At 44.4% G+C, this 22,536-nt stretch overlaps 1 protein-coding gene across 1 annotated transcript in view; it reads left to right on the top strand.

The window, feature by feature from the left end:
• Positions 1-22,536, top strand: part of LOC115119519 (transcription factor SOX-6-like) — a 165,918-nt gene that overhangs the window by 26,063 nt on the left and 117,319 nt on the right. The window contains exons 3-4 of the mRNA XM_065012573.1: positions 8,193-8,263; positions 21,514-21,564. Of these exons, the coding sequence (XP_064868645.1) occupies positions 21,530-21,564 (35 nt within the window). The 5' untranslated portion in view covers positions 8,193-8,263; positions 21,514-21,529. The remainder of the gene's footprint in view (positions 1-8,192; positions 8,264-21,513; positions 21,565-22,536) is intronic.

Genomic DNA, 22,536 nt, shown 5'->3' on the forward strand with positions numbered 1-22,536 from the left:
TTTCCAGCACCAAATAACTCAATGATATGGTGGATTTTTTTGTGTGGAAATAAGGCTTGTCTTTGTGAGCTCATATTCTTTGGCATGCCTGTGCAGTGTGCACTGTGCCACAGGGAATGTATAGCTTTCTGTTAACCAAGTTATCATAGGGACATCAGCGCTCTGTCTTCTCAACTGCTCTTCTCTCTATCCTCCCCCTGTTGTAGCCTGCCAACCCCCAGGTAACTGCAGCCCTGCTAACCTCCCTGCTGACCTGGGCATCAGATTGTATTAGCCCAGACATGGCTTTGACCTCCCCTTTTTGTAATGACGGCCTTTCATTCACTGCATTCTACAGCTATGCTTTTTCTCATTCGCGGTGGGGGATGTGGGGAAAGTGGGTTGATTTTGTGGACTTGGATATTGAATCTGACAATGGCTTGAGCCGAGTCCACTAATAGACATTTCTGCAGCAGAATTCTCACCTCCCTTCTCTTCCCTCCACCCCCCATTTCCCCAAGGCTCCCTGCTGTTTAGCCTGTACTGCTGTTATGGGCCCACCTCATTGCCTTACCCCCCCCACCCACCCACCCAGCCCTCCCATAGTCCCCAGCCCTGGATGGGCCACTGCTGCCTCTCTCTGTCTGTAGAGATAACCAGGTCTCAGCCAGGTGGGGACCAACACGCTGATGGCAAAAAGATTGCCTCCATTGTCAAAATAACTACCTCTGCAAAATCCCTACTTTAGCATGTTTGGACTAGAAGGAGTGAGGGCTGGAATAGTGCACTGGGGATATTTAGAAAATGTTGCAGATCTGGATACATCTGTGTTGTGCAGGGGATTGGTTTGTCCTGTACATGTTTGCATATACACTCACGCGCACACACACACACACAGGCACAGGCACACACAGGCGCACACACACACACACACACACACACACACACACACACACACACACACACACACACACACACACACACACACACACACACACACACATTTACATTTACATTTAAGTCATTTAGCAGACGCTCTTATCCAGAGCGTCATTTAGCAGACGCTCTTATCCAGAGCGACTTACACACACACACACACACACACACACACACACACACACACACACACACACACAGGTACACACACACACACACACACAGGTACACACACACACAGGTACACACACACACACACACACACACACACACACACACACACACACACACACACACACACACACACACACACACACATACAAACACACAAACACACACGCACACAGCTGAACAATGTCAATGGCAGTCTCGTATGTGTATTCATGTGTGTCTTTGCTTTGTTTGTCCTGTCTGGACAGAGAAAAAAGACACTTGTGTAATAATGTTCTACCAACCCTGACCTGAACGCTCATGGCAACTGTATAGTTGTTCTGAAGGTTGACCATTGATTCTCAGCCACGTGCATATGATGGTCAGCGAGAGAGTCAACGCTCCCTTATGTGCTGGGGTAATCAAGCCGAGCCCCCTGTAGATGAACACATGTCTGGAATCTGAAGGTTCATTTGATTGGATCCCCTCTCTTTGGGGATGTCTGTGGAACAGCTTTCACTTACATATGAAAGGAAGGATTTCAGGCCAAATGGTAGCTCCAGAGGGCATACGTTCAGTCTGTAACATACGGATAAATGAAAAGTAACCAAGCGAGAGAGAGGTTTTTGTATTAGTGTGTAGATTTACTATAAATCCTTCTTTAACATGACAGACATGTGCATTTTGGATTATGGCCCTAGAGGCCTGCTTTCACTCATTAGCCCTGACACAGACAGGGCTGTGGTCTGGTGTTGGAGGAGGGTCCTGACACAGGGCTGTGGTGTTGGAGGAGGGTCCTGACACAGGGCTGTGGTGTTGGAGGGTCCTGACACATGGCTGTAGTCTGGTGTTGGAGGAGGGTCCTGACACAGGGCTGTGGTGTTGGAGGAGGGTCCTGACACAGGGCTGTGGTGTTGGAGGGTCCTGACACAGGGCTGTAGTCTGGTGTTGGAGGAGGGTCCTGACACAGGGCTGTGGTGTTGGAGGAGGGTCCTGACACAGGGCTGTGGTGTTGGAGGAGGGTCCTGACACAGGGCTGTGGTGTTGGAGGAGGGTCCTGACACAGGGCTGTGGTGTTGGAGGAGGGTCCTGACACAGGGCTGTGGTGTTGGAGGGTCCTGACACAGGGTTGTGGTGTTGGAGAAGTGTCCTGACACAGGGTTGTGGTGTTGGAGAAGTTTCCTGACACAGGGCTGTGGTGTTGGAGAAGAGTCCTGACACAGGGCAGTGGTGTTGGAGCAGGGTCCTGACACAGGGCTGTGGTGTTGGAGGAGGGTCCTGACACAGGGCTGTGGTGTTGGAGGAGGGTCCTGACACAGGGCTGTGGTGTTGGAGGAGTGTCCTGACACAGGGCTGTGGTGTTGGAGGAGGGTCCTGACACAGGGCTGTGGTGTTGGAGAAGAGTCCTGACACAGGGCTGTGGTGTTGGAGGAGTGTCCTGACACAGGGCTGTGGTGTTGGAGAAGTGTCCTGACACAGGGCTGTGGTGTTGGAGAAGAGTCCTGACACAGGGCTATGGTGTTGGAGAAGAGTCCTGACACAGGGCTGTGGTGTTGGAGGAGTGTCCTGACACAGGGCTGTGGTGTTGGAGAAGTGTCCTGACACAGGGTTGTGGTGTTGGAGAAGTTTCCTGACACAGGGCTGTGGTGTTGGAGAAGAGTCCTGACACATGGCTGTGGTGTTGGAGAAGTGTCCTGACACAGGGCTGTGGTGTTGGAGAAGTGTCCTGACACAGGGCTGTGGTGTTGGAGAAGTGTCCTGACACAGGGTTGTGGTGTTGGAGGAGGGTCCTGACACAGGGCTGTGGTGTTGGAGAAGTGTCCTGACACAGGGTTGTGGTGTTGGAGGAGGGTCCTGACACAGGGCTGGGGTGTTGGAGAAGTTTCCTGACACAGGGCTGTGGTGTTGGAGAAGTTTCCTGACACAGGGCTGGGGTGTTGGAGAAGTTTCCGGACACAGGGCTGGGGTGAGGTTTTAGTGGAGGGTCCCTTTACAGTTGTTTCCAAATGCTTACACACATTTTCAAAACTGTCTCCTTTTTTTCAAAACTCTACACACAATTCCCAAAACTGCACACACAAAATGCAAAATGCCTCACATCTCATTCAAAATGTAACACTGCATTCAAAATGCCATAAACACATGTCAGAATGAAGCATTTGCATCAAATGGTAAACACTGCTTTCATAATAGTCCATTTTTGGATATACCATGTAAACACTGTTGTTCTAAATCTAAAGCTCTTTGGTCTTTCATAGGCTTATATCCACATTTCAATACAATGTTCTACAGTGAAAGTAATCTGCGGAGAGGGGTAATAAGTACACTAAACACCAATGCAATGATGCCCGCATGCCGCTTCTCCAGGCAATGGAGGCGCATGTGGGGACATAGAGGTTGCCTCTGTCCAAGGTTGGATACACCATGCTAGGAGATACTTCCCTCCATGTTTGGCAAGAGAAAACGTGATGTGATGTGGACGAAGTATTGTGGCCAGACCCAGGCCGCAGAAGAGAAGCGGCCCTACCAATTCCTGGACTGCCCCCCCGGGACCCCATTCACACACAATTGTGTTCTTTATCCTATTCTAAAGAATATACTTTTGAGAACAATTCCTTTATGGGATTTTGAAAAGGTGAATATGGGGGTAGGTACAAAACTACAAATTGTGGATGGGTGGCAAACCAGTTTTGGACCAGAACAGCCCGGTGAAAACTAACATTGTCCCATAAAACCACAAATCTAGCAGGCTCCTGATCTGGATCAGGGACAAGCATTGTGTAAATTGCATCCAGAAAAGTGAGCATATGGCCGGTGTTGTACGGACCCAGTGTGGCATTGTGATGGAGGACCCCGTTTTGAGTGATGGCAGCACACATAGTTATATTACCCCCACGCTGTCCAGGGACATTGGTAATTGCCCTCTGTCCTATTACATCTCTTCCGCGGCACCTGGTTTTGGTGAGGTTGAAGCCAACCTCATCCACATAAATAAATTCATGGCGAATTACATGGGCATCCAGCTCCAATACTCTCTGTAACAGACAAAAGAATATACAGATGAGTAAATATGGTATGTCTGAAGTACTGGAAGTAGTGTTGCATACATACCTCTACAAAGTCATGTCGCATATTCTTGACTTTGTCAAAGTATCTCTCAAATGGCACCTTGTAAAGTTGTTTCATCGTCACTCGGTGCCGTTGGAGAATGCGTTGTATGGTCGACAGGCTTACAGCATTGATGTTGTTAAATATGATGTCATTATTCAAGATATGCTCTAGAATCCTAATTGCATTGTTGGCCAAAACCATATTGATAATTGCAGTCTCTTGTACATCTGTAAACAAGTGTCCTCGTCCTCCATGATGTCTTTGCCTTTCCACTCTGTACAGAATTCAAACACAGTATGTGTTCAGCAACAATGTTCAAAAAAATGTAGTACAGCATGATAACCAACCTCATTCATTCAATGCAGTGCAGTAAATGGATGGCTTAGAGTTACAAATGTTTATGCAATACTATGGAGTCATAAGTATTTTACAGTACATTACTGTAATGCTAAAATAGTCATTAGATAGTTGCATACCTGTTCTCATGTCTGAAGGTTCGAATTATGGACGCCACTGTAAATCGACTCAAGTTGGGCTGGACTCTCGATTCAGCCTCTCATGGTCAAACCGTGGTTGATCATACGATCAACAAGTGTTGCCCTAATCTCATCAGAGATGGCTCTCCTTCCTTCTCTTCTTTGCCCTCGTCCTCTTCTTCCACTTCCTCTCTATTAGTGTTTGCACATGTGAGGAGTGTGTGTGTGACCTGGTGAATAAGTGTAGCATTTTGATTGGTTGTGTTTGGAAAAGGAAAGCAAGTCACTTCCTGTTAGATTTTTGTGTTTTAGGTAGAGAATTGTGTGTATTGTTTTGAAAAAAGTGTTTTATGCAATTGACAACTGAGTCAAAGGCTGAGAAATAGCTTATGGTTTTAGATATTTGGTGTGTAGTTTTGCACTTTGAGTGAGAGGTTTCAAAAATCGTGTGACATGAAAAGATTTTGTGTGTAAGCAGTTGGAAAAAACTGTAATATAGTCCAGGGGTTTGTCCAAAGACAAAGGAAAGGAAAGGCCACCCTTTGACAGAATTACCACAGGTGTCCTTGAGCTCTCTGGCCTGGGGCCTTTGAAGTGAGAACTGTTAGTCTGTCTGTTGGGCTTGTTTAAAGGGCTTTCTGTTTGACAGATCAATCCCTCTGCGTCTCTAGTGTGGGACATAGATAAATGTTGATTTTTCTTTAAAAGCGGGGCTGTCTGTAATGTGTGGCAACCCCCTGACTGACTGTCCACCTGTGGTGTAATGAGAATTATCTATTTGGCTGATAGCTCACCACCCCCGATGTCTCGGGTACTCCAGTAGTGCAGACAGCTGGTGGTTGTCTATGTGCCTTGTGTGCCTTGTGTGCCTTGTGTGCCTTGTGTGCCTTGTGTGCCTGTCTGTGTGTGTGTGTGTGTGTTTGTATGTGTGTGTTTGTATGTATGTGTGTGTCTGTGTGTGTGTGTGTGTGTGTCTGTGTGTGTGTGTGTGTGTGTGTGTGTGTGTGTGTGTGTGTGTGTGTGAGTGAAAGTGTGTGAAATTGTATGTTTGTGTGTTAGGGCAAAATATACTGTTCATTCCGTGTGTGAAGTTTCCGTTTATGTGTGTTGTGTTTCAGTGCGGTTTGTTGTCACCACCCTCTCTGCAACAGCTGAGTAAAAAAATCAACCATTTCAAAGGCTCTATGGTTATTGTGGACACAATGATTGGGTGATAAAAGTGTTGGGGGAAACTATTAAACTGAATTTGGAGTTGATTGGGATTCTGTTTTAATGAATCCATGATCGTTTAATTAGTGAAAGGAAGGGTTGCCATCTCTGTGTTAATTCCCCAGCAGCCCGTAGGCTGTGTTCTGAGCAGGAAAAGAGCTGCTCTACTGGATCACACCACTACAATAGTCTCTGTCTGAGACACTCACAGAGGGATTACAACATTTGCTTAATTATTTGTAATATCACTCTGTTTTTTCTTATTATTTATCATCATAATCATAATGTTTTTTTCTCAAGACAAATTATTAGTTTAAATAAGACATTACATATTGTCTTATTAATTACAAATTGTCTATTTGTCTGTTACTTTCCTATTTTTTACAATTAACCACAATTAATCACATTATAAATTCAAAGGCTTTTTAATTTCTACCCCCTGCAAGTAAAATAGCTCTCATTTATTAGCTCTCATTTATTAACGGGAATGAGTCAGATATTATACACTGAGTGTACAAAACATTATGAACAGCTACTCTTCCATGACATAGACTGACCAGGGGAATCCAGGTGAAAGTTATGATCCCTTATTGATGTCACTTATTAAATCCACTTCAATTAGTGTAGATGAAGGGGAGGAGACAGGTTAAAGAAGGATTTTAAGCCTTAAGACAATTGAGACATGGATATGTGCAATTCAATATTAGGAAGATGTTCTTAATGTTTTGTAAACTCAGTTTACGTTTCATAAAGAAACACTTGTTTATTGAATTACTACCCTGGTTATGTATTTAATACAGTGGGCTATGATAGTCTGGGTGGAGAGCGCCCTTAGTAGGTTTGGAAAGTAAAATTGTGAGTGTGTGTAGATGTCTGTCCGTCTTTCTGTCTTTGTTTGTTTCTCTCTTTGTCCATCTGCCTGTCCGTGTGTGTGTGTGTGTGTCTGTTTTTCCATCTCTGACCCTGTGCGCGTGTCTGTCCGTATGTGTGTGTGTGTGCAGTACAGTGCAGAGAGGTGAGACAGTGTGGTGTGTGTATGTGTGTGTGTGTGTGTGTGTACAGTACAGTGCAGAGAGGTGAGACAGTGTGGTGTTGACACTGGCAGCCTGCTGGCTAGGACGGCTGGGTCCTTTGAGAGGTTTGACTGTCAGCTTATAGGTGCTATAAAGATGACAGCACATTACCATTCAGTCAGGGCCAGTCTGTGGGCCTTCTCTCTCCTATTGTTACTTTCAGTCTCAAGGCTGCACATTCAGATCCATTCATGACTACTGCTTCTCCCTGGCCTATTCTATTAACCCTCCATCCTCTCTTACTGAGATCTCTTTTCTGTACTTTGACACCAATTGCAAATGTGTTGGTATATTTCTCTGGTCTGCTGTTGGTATCTTTTATTCCCTGCCTAGCCGCAGGAGACCAAGGTACAGTAGCACAAATTACTGGCAGATCAATTAAGTGTGACCTTAAAAACCTCTGTCCTGGTTTAATTGGCGGTGCTGAAGCAGGGTAATTGTATAAATCAGCTGTTAATGAGATCGCAGCTTGTTGTGAAAAACAAGATAATGTGAGGAAATGAACATCAATGAGCTTTGTGCCGTTTCAGGCCCGCGCTGTGACTGTGCACAATGATCACTCCACATCTCTCTCACTTTGGATGTTGTTGTGGTTCCTGTTTTGGTGTGTTATTTTTCCACTTCCTGGATGTAGAAATATTCATGTTAAATTCCGGGTTAGATAATGGCTAAAACTGGTATGTCCATATTGCAGAGGCTTTGGTTTGTTTGTGTTTTCTCTAACAGAACAGAGCTCTGGCGGCTGGGCTCGGAGAGAGACATGCCGTCACTAGCAGAGCATGCTGCTAAATAAATCATTAGCCTGCCGCGCTCGAGGAAAGAAAGTCAAAATTAAATAAAACAACCACTTTATATGAAAGCCATGTATTAGTGGAATCTACTGGCTGTAGGACAGATTGATGAGGTATTAGAGAAGTGGATTTTAAACATTGTCTAGGACGTGGTCCCGAACTCTTTCATTACTAAAGCTGTTTTACCTCAGCTGTAGACGTTCTGACCATGGGCCAGCATCACCTTCTCCTCCTTACCCCCCCCTCCTATCTCCCTCTCTCTCCTTGTTTTGATATTTGCAAATAAAGTTATTTTACTGATCGTACCGATTTTCTTTTAATAACGTATCCATAAAATATGTTGTTTTGAATTGAATGTCCTGGGGTGGATTGTTTAACTGTTTGGATAAATAATTAATATACATGTTTTTTAAAGATGGACAAAGAGACATTTATATATATATATATATTTTTTTTTATCATTTCAGGTCACTTTCATGAGTTCAAAATCAACTAACCAGTGATTGCTGGGTGCTGGGGATTTAATCTTTCTGTTCATGTAAGTACTCTTTTTCCTCTATTTTGATTTCTTTCTAAAGGCTAATCAGTTAGATGTCTCTTTTAACCCTGGAGTCTTCCATCCACATTGAACACCTGCATTGAATGAAATGCACAAATATATTCTAATATAATGGACGCTACAGAATAAGCTTATATTGTTGCTTCACATGGTCACTTTTACAATTTAGACCTACACTACATGACCAAAAGTATGTGGACAACTGCTCGTCAAACATCTCATTCCAAAATCATGGGCATTAATATGGAGTTGGTCCCCCCTTTACTGCTATAACATCCTCCACTCTTCTGGGAAGGCTTTCCACTAGTTGTCGGAACATTGCTGCGGGGACTTGCTTTCATTCAGCCACAAGAACATTCGTGAGGTCGGGGACTGATGTTGGGCGGTTACACCTGGCTCACAGTCGGAGTTCCAATTCATCCCAAAGGTGTTCAGTGGGGTTGAGGTCAGGGCTCTGTGCAGGCCAGACAAGTTCTTCCACGCCGATCTCAACAATCCATTTCTGTATGGACCTCGCTTTGTGCACGGGGGCATTGTCATGCTGAGATAGGAAAAGGCCTTCCCCAAACTGTTGCCACAAAGTTGGAAGCACAGAATAGTCTAGAATGTTATTGTATGCTGTAGCATTAAGATTTCCCTCCACTGGAACTAAGGGGCAAACCTCAAACCATGAAAGACAGTCCCAGACCATTATTCCTCATCCACCAAACTTTACAGTTGGCACTATGCATTGGGGCAGGTAGCATTCTCTTGGCATCCGCCAAACCCAGATTAGTCTGTCGGACTGCCAGATGGTGAAGCATGATTCAACACTCCAGAGAACGCGTATCCACTGCTCCAGAGTCCAATGGCGACAAGCTTTATACCACTCCAGCCGACGCTTGGCATTGTGCATGGTGAACTTAGGCTTGTGTGCAACTGCTCGGCCATGAAAAGTAATTTCATGTTGCATCCACAGGCAGTTTGGAACTCGGTAGTGTTGCAATCGAGGACAGACAATTTTTACGCATTACATGCTTCAGCACTCGGCGTTCTCGTTCTGTGAGCTTTTGTGGCCTACCACTTCGCAGCTGAGCCGTTATTGCTCCTAGACGTTTCCACAATAACAACACTTACTGTTGACCGGGGCAGCTCTAGCAGGGCAGAAATTTGACGAACTGACTTGTTGGAAAGGTGGCATCCTATGACGGTGCCACGTTGAAAGTCACTGAGCTATTCAGTAAGGCCATTCTACTGCCAATGTTTGTCTATGGAGATTGCATTGCTGTGTGCTCGATTTTATACACCTGTCAGCAACGGGCGTGGCTGAAATAGCCTAATCCTCTAATTTGAAGAGGTGTCCACATACTCTTGTATATATAGTTTATTTTGGAGTTGTTTATTCAGGTACTGAATCTGTATTTTTTTCAGATTCTGCTTTTATTTCCAGTAATAAAAAAAATACTGCACATAATCTGAGGTTAAAGTACATTCTGACACCTACGTTCTTGTATTCTAGCTTTAGTTGTATATAGAGGTTGAATACAGAAGACCATGGAACTGGGACACGTCCATGCATAGTCAGGCTAGCTAATGACGTCAAGGCCTTGTGAGACTTGTGAACCCTCTGTGAGTTTACCTCAACTTCTGAGGCCCTTAGAAAACTAAATCCAGGTGTCTTGGTTCTTTTCCTTACTTTCCATGTCTACCTCCATAGTAGAATGTATAGTGCTTTTGATTCTATTCTCTACGCTAATGTCGGCTGCTGTTATTGGTAGTTTATGGCTGCGTGTCATCTCAATAAGAACATTCACAAGAGGGAAGAAAGAGTCCATTTCAGGAAACGCAGGCAGCGCTTCCGAGAACAGCCAGTATATGGCTGCACTATATTGCTACAATATGCCTTTAATGGGAGCTCTCTCTGCTGCTGCCGCTGTTGTAATAAAATTGTATCTGAGGAAATGTTTCTTGAGCAAATAAAGCTGAGAAAGTTTAGTTGATATTAATCTTTTTTCAAATGTCAGTTGGAGATGGTTTCCGGAGAGGCAGGACTGAATGATATGAATGTGGCTGAGGAGTCCTTGTTGGTCCTGCATAATCAACTGTGGCACTGATAAGAGTCAATCCCATCTCAAAGTTCACGGCCATTTACTAATACCGATGGTTTATCTCTGCCATTTCTCCTCAAACACAGTTGTCTTCAGTGCAGATCAATGCTCCCATCTAAACCAAACTGGCTTATGGTTTTCTGATTTGTTTTGAAGGGAGTGTGGGCTTGTCTTTAGCTCCAGTGAGTAGACAGAATGGTTGAATAACAAAGCCTTAGCAGTGATTACTACCTTTGTCTGCCCAGCCTGTCAGTCAAGCCATTATCACATCCTGTCGCTCTTTGTTACTATAATGATAGGGTTCACATCGGTCAGCTGCTCAGGTAACAACAGAAAAGATCCAGATATCATTTAGCTATTTATTTAGTTTAACATCCAGTCTGGCTGTGAACTGTCTAGTCCTTTTTTGATTCTATCGCTTTAGAAAATATTATAACATTTCACTTGTTTAGTTCTAATTTATCAGCAATTAATACTGCTCGTGAAAAAAGTTGATAAATTAATGGAAAGAGCATTCATTAGCCAGACTGCATCGCGTGCTAACACTGTGTAACACTGGTGAGCTCCTGATACTACCACAGCTTTACACTGTAGCATTAGTAGTAAATAAACCAAAACAACAGGGGTCCACTGTTTCCTCTGGAGAGGAAGACCTGGAACCAAGACATTAACATTGCTATTGACAAGTTACAGGTTACCTCTCTATTTTGGCAATAAAACGGTTGGTTATTGTTGGACCAAAGGGAAAAAGATAACTACAGTAGCTACTGACTAAGAAGAGAAAACATCAGCCATATGGTTGGCATAGTTACAGTTGGTTGAGTGACAGGGTATGCCTTGTTGTCCACTGCCTAAGTGCATGTGTGTGTGTGTGTGTTTGTTTCTGTTGGAACAGCAAATGCTCCCAATGATGTGTGTGTTGAATAAAGGACTTGGTACAATTTGTGTATAGACCTGAGATAGATGTTTAGAGGTCTCCTACATTACTTGAGATGCTCCCACATCATGAGGACCTTGATAGTGAATAGCCAATGGAATGAACACCTGAGCTTTTCTCTTCGAAGCAGAAAACAAGGTGCATTGTGGGGAAAATGCTTGTAGACATAACGTAATATAATTGTAAATGTTCTATTAAATTGTTATTCAGTGATTGTACGTGTTTGTCTTTGAACACAGCATCCAAATATTCCCATTTGAAGAGAATCTATTGGACAGTTAGTACTTTGCTCGCACTGTTATTTAAGAAGTATCAGTGTGCGTTAGAATAGATTGTACCACACTCCCTGTGTCTCCCTGTCTTACTGGTTTTAGATGGCCTGTGTGTGATGTTCCAAAGACCTGCTCCACTCCCCTGTGCTCTTCTATCAGCCAGACCTGACACACTCATTCATCTAAATCCTATGCAACTTCAATCTACATGTTTAATTCATCCTAAAATGAGGCGGTGAGTCATTTTGACGGTGTGTGTCTTGTTTTGCGGGACGATGTATTTAATCACTCCTGTGTGAACTCATTTGGAAACACCCAAGTGTGGAGGGCCGGATACACTCTTTGTCAGCGTGTGCCATCATGTAATAAGTGATGGACACACAGCAGTCACTCTGGGCTATGCTCAGTCCAGCGCTGATGCCCCTCATGGGGAAGATCTGCTGGAGAGGTTTTCTGAGAAATGAAATAAACGGCACTTCACCACAAAATGAAAATGAATCACCTTTGGTTGGTTATCTTCTCATCTATTATTTATCAAAAGGGCCTGTTGGTTCAGCCGACTGACCCTGTCTGTGCTGATTATGACCCGTGATGTAGATGAACAGAGACTGTTTGACAAAGTGGTTTTATTTTCATCAGCCTTGGTTTCAATTGCTCCAGAGGAACACTGGGAATATCCAAATTGATTGTTGGCAGATTTATTTACAGTTGAAGTCGGAAGTTTACATACACTTATGTTGGAGTCATTAAAACTTGTTTTTCAACCACTCCACAAATTTCTTGTTAACAAACTATAGTTTTGGCATGTTGGTTAGGACATCTACTTTGTGCATGACGCCAGTCATTTTTCCAACAATTGTTTACAGACAGATTATTTAATTTATAATTCACTGTATCACAATTCCAGTGGGTCAGAAGTTTACATACACTAAGTTGACTGTGCCTTTAAACAGCTTGGAAAATTCCAGAAAATAATGTTATGGATCTAGAAGCTTCTGATAGGCTAATAGACATAATTTGAGTCAATTGGAGGTGTACCTGTGGATGTATTTCAAGGCCTACCTTCAAACTCAGTGCCTCTTTGCTTGACATCATGGGAAAATCAAAAGAAATCAGCCAAGACCTCAGAAAAGTAATTGTAGACCTCCACAAGTCTGGTTAATCCTTGGGAGCAATTTTCAAATGCCTGAAGGTACCACGTTCATCTGTACAAACAATAGTACGCAAGTATAAACACCATGGGACCACACAGCCGCCATACAGCAAAGGACCTTATGAAGATGCTGGAGGAAACAGGTACGAAAGTATCTATATCCACAGTAAAACAAGTCCTATATCGACATAACCTGAAATGCCGCTCAGCAAGAAAAAGGCCACTGCTCCAAAACCACCATAAAAAGCCAGACTACGGTTTGCAACTGCACATCAGGACAAAGATCATACTTTTTGGAGAAATGTCATCTGGTCTGATGAAACAAAAATAGAACTGTTTGGCCATAATGACCATCATTATGTTTGGAGGAAAAAGGGGGAGGCTTGCAAGCCGAAGAACACCATCCCAACAGTGAAGCACAGGGGTGGCAGCATCATGTTGTGGGGGGTGCTTTGCTGCAGGAGGGACTGGTGCACTTCACAAAATAGATGGCATGATGAGGATGGAAAATTATGTGGATATATTGAAGGAACATTTCAAGACATCAGTCAGGATGTTAAAGCTTGGTCGCAAATGGGTCTTCCAAATGGACAATGACCCCAAGCATACTTTCAAAGTTGTGTCTAAATGGCTTAAGGACAACAAAGTCAAGGTATTGGAGTGGTCATCACAAAGCCCTGACGTCAATCCTGTAGAACATTTGTGGACAGAACTGAAAAAGCGTGTGCGAGCAAGGAGACCTACAAACCTGACACAGTTACACCAGCTCTGTCAGGAGGACTGGGCCAAAATTCATCCAACATATTGTGGGAAGCTTGTGGAAGGCTACCTGAAACGTTTGACCCAAGTTAAATCATATAAAGGCAATGCTACCAAATACTAATTGAGTGAATATAAACGTCTGACCCACTGGGAATAAAACCTGAACTAAATCATTCTCTGCACTATTATCCTGACATTTCACATTCTTAAAATGAAGTGGTGATCCTATCTGACCTATGACATGGAATATTTACTTGGATTAAATGGAATTGTGAAAAACTGAGTTTAAATGTACTTGGCAAAGGTGTACAGTATGTAAACTTCTGACTTCAACTGTATCTGTCAGGAAGGAGTTTCCGTACAGATATGTAGATACAGTAGTCCTCCATTCACTAACGCCATATAACCCTGATAGATCCTGTTAGCTGTAAGGTAGTTCCTGTTAGTTGTTCAATCCCCTCTGTATGAGCTGCCATCCCAGCAACATGATGTTGTTATCGGGGTTATACCCTCCTATCAGCTTTATTAGATATGAGGCCTGATTTGATGGCTTGATGTGCTTTATTTGATTCTCTGTAGAATGAAACCTAGTATAGACTTGGCTGCTTTCCTTCCTCTCAAGTTACAGCCCTTGTAGGACAGAGAGAAGTTTCACCTATTAGCTATATACTGCAGAAAACGGGACCTGAGAACATGCCATTAATCTTCTCGCTTCCCCAGCTGTGGAAAGTAATGCATAACTAAAAGTCTGGTCAAATGAATTAATGATTTCAACCATGAACTTTTCTCCCAAAACGCCATGAATCGTCTCTGGCTGATAATGTGTTCCGACCCTGGAGTGTGAAATGCCCGTTGCGTTGAGAGTATCCAGTTAATTGATTCGCAAATTATTTTTAAGTTTGTGGTGCCCAGGGGAGTGCTGGGCTCTAATGACGGCCATTTCGGGAGAGTTTAAAAACTCTTTCTTTCCATGCCTGGGTTGGATTGGATTAAGCAACAAGCCCAATCAAAGCCTGGGAGAGGGGAGAGTGGCAGAAGGGAGAAGGCCTCCACGGGTCCCATGTATCCACTTTCTCCCCACCCCGCAACCCCCATGTCCTGTCTGGGGCAGGGGTCTCTAAGGTCTGTTCTGTGAAAATAACATGGTTTTAGCAACCTGCATCAATGTTGTCTGTTTGGTCCTGAACATACAGGCATGTTGCTGGATGATTGAGATGCTGAGAAAATATCCTTTGAGTGTAACATAAGTGGCCTCATCATCGGGGTGAAATCAGAAACGACAACATCAATTCATGACCTCCCTCTTGAGAGACAGACATATTTCTCCTGCTTTTGTAGCTGTGGTTTTATGTCAAAGTGGTGGGATTATTGTGCCTATAAAGATAATAGGACGTGTTGAGGTCATCTCTATTGAGTAACCATCTACTGTAAGTACAGTATGCTTTTAGCTGGCGTCTGGTCGCATATTTGATGAACAACACATTGTGAAACATTGGTCATAAGCAATGTTTCACAAGATGTCTTCCATTCCAATGAAGTTGGGCAGATTGGACTGATAGGAGAGATAATCTAATTGAATTTTGATGGATAGAGTGGGTACACATTTCCCCCATGGTTAAGATGTTTATTGTTTGAGTTATGTAAAAGGTGCTACTGCATTTAATGTACTTTTGTTTAGGCTATCTTTGTCAATACAGTACAGAACAATACAGAAAAAATACTAAGACATTTTGTTGGAGTATAATTATTCTCTCCTCATGGTGTAATTCTGCAGGGTTGTTGTCTTTCTTCTAGGGGTCATTAACTTGTAAGCATCAACATACATTCTTTGCTATAAACTTACATTTACATTTCTGAAGAATTTAGATGCCAAAACGAATGGGGAATGATTGACTTGGACATAGTATAATGTCATTACTCTTTAAGATGAGAAGAATGAAGGTTGAGAACAGCTCACAGTGAATAAGCATTGTCAGTTGATCTTTCTGAGAAATCAGCCGCCACTGTCTGAAATAACCACCCTGCCTAATTGATCTCAACATAAATGTACTGTAAGATCAGTGAAGTTGTTTCCTTGTTTGTCCTGGAGGGTGGGGCAGGGGTGGCCTGTGGTAATGTCTGCATTATGCTCAGATGGTCTTGCTGTAGTGTAGCCCGACCCAGTAGCTAGCGTCCGTTACTCCCCCACTAAGTGGCTGGATCTCTGTGCTAATACCAAGGAGCCTGTAATCTGGGCCCATTAGCAGGCGCTGTCATTCAGACACACTGTGTCGGCCTGATTTAAATAAAATGAAATGAAGATGGTTGTTTCTGGTCCCTTGGCTTCAGTCATTGCCATAAACATATGCTCCATGCCCTGCTTCTCTCCATCTTATTTCTCATTTTAATTTGTTGTGTGGGCTGTGCTAGAAATCACATTTAATACAATCCTCCCAGGGACTCTGTCATATAATAACATGGTAATTTCTGTGTATCCTTTTGAAAAATGAGGAAATTAATTCTTCCTGACATGTTGTAATTATTCCAGTGTGAACGGTGGATGGGCTGCCTCCCCAGCCCCCTATGTGTCGGAGGCAAGCGGCTGCCGGCGGGTGCCGAGGTGCTAATGCTGACCAGCAGCCCGTTTAATTTGAAACATGAGCAGACACCTTTCAACACACCTTCTTAATGTTGGAGTGCCTCACAAATTAATTCACTACTCATCTGGCAGCTATAGCTCGAGGGGCTAGAGAGATGGGACACTATCACTATTAGTCAAGGTGTAGTTGTAGCCTAGGTTTGTGTGTGTGTGTGTGTGTGTGTGTGTGTGTGTGTGTGTGTGTGTGTGTGTGTGTGTGTGTGTGTGTGTGTGTGGAGATGGGAGAACCCTGGGGATGTTGGGGATACTTGGACAGGTTTTTCTCTAATCTTCTCCCAGTACTGTCAGTAGGCCACCCTTTCACACATCTCCTCTGGCAACTGAGAGGTCTGAAATGCTCCCCCGCACATCACCGCCACATGTATGAGGCTGGAGCCTTATCTTAAACATCAACCCCTGTCCCTGCAAACATGCAAGGCTCCTTTCCGCTGTGTCCTCCTGAAGGAATGTGTTAGTTTCCTCATAGGTAGTGTTGTGTCTTCACCAGCACAGGTTGAACTTAGTGTCTCTCTCTCCAAGCCAGCAGCAGCAACTCTATCCTGTGCCTGTCAGACAGATCCCTCCTTACCCCTCCCTCACCCCTTCCTCCCCCTTCCTACCCACTCCCTCTCTGCTCTTACCACCAGGATCCCACTTTAAATATAACACCCCATGGGATCATCGATTAATTAATTTCCTGAAACTAAGACACCACAGTTGTTTCTATATGACATATCTTCTGAATGACAAGGCAATTACACCCAGAGCTTGGTTTATGTTCAAAAAGAAATGTAATCGCTGCTCAACAAGGGAATCTTAATATCATCACTGGCCAAGAGCAGAGGTACTTATTATAAGCAGCGCTCTTCATCCAGAACTCTGCAGAATGTATATGATTAAGCAGAACTAAGAGTGGCACATCCAAGTGTGTGTGTGTGTGTGTGTGTGTGTGTGTGTGTGTGTGTGTGTGTGTGTGTGTGTGTGTGTGTGTGTGTGTGTGTGTGTGTGTGTGTTATACTGTGCAAGTGTAATTCTGGGTGAATTTCTCAAAAGTGTGTGGGTATGATACATGCACTCTCACACGCACATTCATACACACGCACACTCATGCTCACATCGTAGACAAAAAGCTGACACCAGACACATAGACCTTAACTGACCATAGCATTCTCAATTAAACCATCCCATTGACATTCACCTCATCACAAAGTCCTCATTGAATGGTCAGCCACTGGATAGTCAGCAGCCAAATGTTTCCTAATTACCTGGGATTTGTCATTTGTACTTTTTCTCCCTCCATTCTCCTGTTTTAGCCTGACATGAGGTCACAAAAGAGGGTCACAGAGGACGTTATGATTATGGAGTACAACACTGAGTCATCAAGATGACTATATTTCCTAAGAAAGGAAGACTATGTGCTCTAAGAAAGTAATATACTGCCCTTGTGTATTCTCACCAGAGCCAGCAGGTACCAACAGTAAAAAGCAAGGAGGACTAAGGCACTCTTAATCTCATTAAAAACCTTTATTTGTATGGCATGTTCAATGGAACAAATAGACACAGCCTTGAACTCCCTGACCAAGGCCACGCTGCCGAAACATGTCAGAGTTTTAAAATATTTTTCCATTGAACATACCATGCAAATAAATGCATTTTAATTATATGAAGAGTGCCTTGGTCCTCCTTGCTTTTAAAAGTCAAATTGACCCCTTTTACCAATGAGCACTTTCTATTAACAAAGACCTACTATTGTGTAGCCTAGCAGCGCTTCCCTTCCTGTAGTTTGAGTTAGTGCAAGGCATTGTAGACATCCATGCTGTTAGAGAGAGAGAGGGAAAGTGTGTTTTCTTATAAACAGAATCTAAGGACCTGTGACAGGAGGAAAAAAAGAAACAAACATAATTTATTGAACCTTTGGGGTTAAAGACACACAGCTGTAATTGATTTGGTGTGTGTGTATGCATGTGTGTGTGAGAAAGAGAGAGCGAAAGTTTGTGTGTGTATATATATATATGTGTGTATATGTGTCTCTGTGTGTGTATGCTCCTCTATGAGTGGGAGAACAGAGGGCTTGCAGGCAGCCGTGGCGTCATGATCTGGGGGAAGAGAGGAGAGCTTTGTGAGCGGTGGGTGGGTCCCCCCATGACTCAGAGAGGAGGAGAGGCGTCAACATGGCCGCCTGGCCCAGAGGAATTAACGTCCCCACACCCTGGTTAATCAGTGCCATCTTGGCTCTACGTCATCACCCAGCTAGGGAGCAGTCTCCTCTTCTCCCCTCTCCTCTCTCAACTGCCTGGGCTGACATGTAGGCATAGGTTATAGCCAGTCTCTCCCATTAACTAAAAGTCACTTTCTAGTGACCAGGTCAGACATGGTGTAGTAGAGTCTGTCTGTAGGTGGCCGCTGTGTCTCTCTCTCCACTGGGCTCAGCTCTGCTCAGCTCTAAGCTGGCCTGGGCTGTTAATGACTGAAGGCTGGGAGCAGTGCTCCATGCCAAGACCCACATGGCTGTGGTGGTGCATTAATTCAGCAGTCAATTTGACTGGAAGTTTGAAATCTGTGCTAGGTTAGGGGGATGTGCTGAAGCTGTGTTAATAGCTAGCTTGTTGTCCATATGGTGCTGCTTTAATGGAACACATTTACTGCAGATGGTGAGAGTTGGTTGGGCAGAGGCAGCTTTTGGCAGAGGTCTGTTCTTCGAAAAGGCTGCCGTGAGCCCAGCGCTAGCTGTCTTTTAACACTGATGTCTATCCTCCCTATTTCTCATTCACCAAAACGCTACCCTTGAAATGTGGCCTGCTCTTAGTTTAAAAATCAAGGCTCCCCTGTTTTCTTTATGGATTATATGGAGAGGAGCAAATACAATGTGGCTCAGTGACTTGTTCCTGAATACGGTCTCCAAACCGTATCTTTACTTCCTTAGAGCGACGTACTTCAGTTGCCTCCATTACCACAATGTAGTTTTACACAGCGCACTCTGCTGAGGAAACACAGGCAGAGAGACAAGAGGGAGGAAGAGAGAAAAAGAGAGAAGATGAAAGATAGCTGTGAAACAGTAAGAGAATGTGTCCAAGCAGCAAGAGAGATGCAGAGGGAAGCAGACGGGCAGAGGGAAGGAGACAGGCAGAGGGAAGGAGACAGGCAGAGGGAAGCAGACGGGCAGAGGGAAGGAGACGGGCAGAGGGAAGGAGACAGGCAGAGGGAAGGAGACAGGCAGAGGGAAGGAGACAGGTAGAGGGAAGGAGACAGGCAGGCAGACAGACAGACAGAGGGAAGGAGACAGGCAGAGGGAAGGAGACAGGCAGGCAGACAGACAGACAGACAGACAGAGGGAAGGAGACAGGCAGGTAGACAGACAGAGAGAAGGAGACAGGCAGGCAGGCAGACAGCCAGAGGGAAGGGAAGGCAGGTAGACAGGCAGGCAGGCAGACAGACAGAGGAAGGAGACAGGCACAGAGCAGAGGCAGACAGACAGAGATAGAGAGAAACAGGCCCTTCTGTATTGGCACTTCCTGTCCTGGTGGCAAGCTGGTCCTCTGCTAGACTGTGAGCTTGCTGAAGACTATGTTGTGGAGCTACTAAAGCATGAGACATGCATTCAGTGTCATGACAAAGGAACCTAGCCTCTATGGCTCACTGTCCATTCACTCAGTGGGTTTTATCTAGGTTAGTTTAAGTTTCCTGTGGCTTTCCATAGCCTTGTTGCCTGTCTTGCTAACCTGTTATCAAGGAATCTAAACTCCAAAAGGGTGTTTGGGGCACATGATGACGGTCTATTATGCAGTTATGTCGTGTGTTTCTCTGTGTTTGAGTCAGTCCCCTTACTAAAGATGAGGGAGGGGGGGAGAGTTGCAGAGAGAGAGGTGCAGAGAGAAGTGTGTGTGTGTTTTTAACACTTCTCAGAGTGGTGAGGAGACACGCTTGATCGGTTCGGCATGATTTGACTGTTGTTTTCTCACGTTGTCACTGGTGTGATGTTGGTATTATGTGCTCTGAGAAGAGCAGGGCTGAGTGGAGCGGAGAGCAGAGCCGAGCAGTGCCACTGGCCTAACGCCCTCCTCAGACACCTGATTGTGAGGAAAGTGTCGGCTGAGCCCACTGGGTCTCGCGGGTCCAGCGCCCTGCTAAGTGCTGGCCAGGCTATAGCCTGAAAGGCACAGTGTCCTTGGTCCTGTCACTCTTTCCATTCTCTCAGTGGCTTTGTCTCCACAGCCTCACTGGAGGAGAGGAAAAAACAGCAAATTACACTCATGTCCCAAAAACTGAAAGCATTTAGGGCCAAGATGCTGGGTCTCTTTTGATCTGATGTGTGTTATTTATGATGACGTCTGCAAAGGGAGTCGACTGTTACAGCAGGAGAAAACACTCATTAGTTGCAGCAGGTTTTTTCTCTTTGCCGCTACTGAGTATTGCGTTTTCTAACATGGGTTTTGAAAAGCTCACTCCAGCTTTAGCTCTTGGCTGATCAGATGCTGCTGAGACATTTTACAGGACAGGGATGTGATGATGTGTAATACCGAGACAATTGAATAACAAGCTGAAACTACACTGTGTGTCTTTCTATGAATGGGTGTGATGACTTGTACATATTTATTTCTGCTGACTTTACCATTGTCAGAGAGGGAAGCTCTCGCCTGTTTTACAGTCTCTCTGAAAAGGGAATTTCCTGGTAATTACAAAAATGTTAGGCTTTAGTTTTGATATCACTGAAGTACTTGTATTCCAACCCTCCACCCCACGGCTCCACTCCCAATTCGTTTTCTGTAATAATATGTTGATGATAGTGCTTAAAGAGAAGCACACAGCAGTCCAAAATCACAAAATTCTGAAGACCAGTAACAGAGGCTAATGAAACCTGTTGGGAATCATTTCCAGCCATGTGCTTCCAAAATGTTTCGGGCGAGGCTTCTGAACGACCTCTCCAAACAGTGACATTGTGAACCACACCCTCCCACCTCCATGGCGGTGCGTGTCCCAGCATCGGGCTCCTAGAAACCACAGAGCCCTTGCCACACATGGACCACAGCTGGACCACCTCTGGCTGCTCCTCCTACCACTCTGAGCCCTGCCAGAAGCTGGTCTGGGATCAGCGGTTACAGAAATGTATGTGTCACTCTGGAGAGAGCCTAGGAAGAAGGCTGCGCTAGGATCAATAGGAAAGGGTTTATTTGTTGCAAACACATCATCAGGCCCTTGCTGTATGCAAATCCACTCCCCACTCTGAGGAAAGACTAGAAGTAATGACGTCAATGCAGAGGAGAGGATGAGCTTCCTATCCTCCACACTGCCTTACTTAAAGACATACCTTATTAGAAGAGAAAGATGCATGCATTGCTCTGTGTTTTTTGCATGTTGCTTTTTTTCAGTGTTAAAATGGTTCTCTGTATTTCTCCTGCCGCAGAATCCCACACGCTGACATGGAGGGCTTTCTTCGTAGCAGCTTTTTACTGAGGTTAGTTTCTTTTTCAGTTGTTGTTGTAAAGTCGTGGGTCAGGGGTCAGGGGCTAAACTCATCTGTCCCTTCACAGCTCCAGCTCCCGACACCTAGCATAGATCACGTTCCTCCCTGGCTGGGTGGAGTCGGTGGGAGGGTTGTGTGCCTGGCAATCCACCCCAGCTGTATGTTGTTCGTGTAAAATAGACACTTCCACCTTTCCCCCCCCATCTCACCCCTGGGCACTGTGCCTCTCAAACTAAGGTTTCCGTGTTCGTACTGCATGCTTTTGTCTGCCCCCCTCTTCTAGACTCATGGCCAGGTCAGGTGGGGTGAGGGTCGGGGTGTGGCTCGGTTTGTGATGTACTGTTTCCTGTTGTGTGTTTGTCCTTGACCGCAAAGTTTAAAAAAAAATGTAACCTTGATGCTATTTTTCTTTTAAACCCATCCTGTGAATTTGTGCTGTTATAACACGGAGGAAGTCAATAAGTGATTATATTCGCCATTGGCTCCTCTTTCCTCTCCTTGTGAGCGACCTTCTCCAGGCTTGAATGTTGCAGCCTAATTAATGGTGTCTCATTAAAAGACGCAGCAGCAGCAGGATCTGCCTTTCAAAGCTGCTGTCAGCCAAACTTTAGTAAAGCTAATGAATCCTCTTAGATTTTTTTCAAAAGGTCATTTATTTTATTAAATGAACACCATTTTTTCCCCTCAGAAGTGTTGGAACCCGGTAAAATAAAGGACATGATAATGCCGTAAAAAGACATTGATATAACACAGCTTTAGATCCTATTTTAAAATAACCTCATTAGTATCTAGTTTAAAAGGTTACTATTGAGTGTCCTTATTCTCTATACAGACAGCAGTAAAAAGACAGGATGAGCAAAAACAATTCACAGTCAATTGCCCAGCACACCAGAATGAAGTGAGATTTGAGAGGCGCTATAGATCAGCCATTTAATTCCAAATATAGCACAAAAGCTCTCTGGG

The sequence above is a fragment of the Oncorhynchus nerka genome, linkage group LG28 (genome assembly GCF_034236695.1).
Source record: "Oncorhynchus nerka isolate Pitt River linkage group LG28, Oner_Uvic_2.0, whole genome shotgun sequence".
Lineage (NCBI taxonomy): Eukaryota > Metazoa > Chordata > Actinopteri > Salmoniformes > Salmonidae > Oncorhynchus > Oncorhynchus nerka.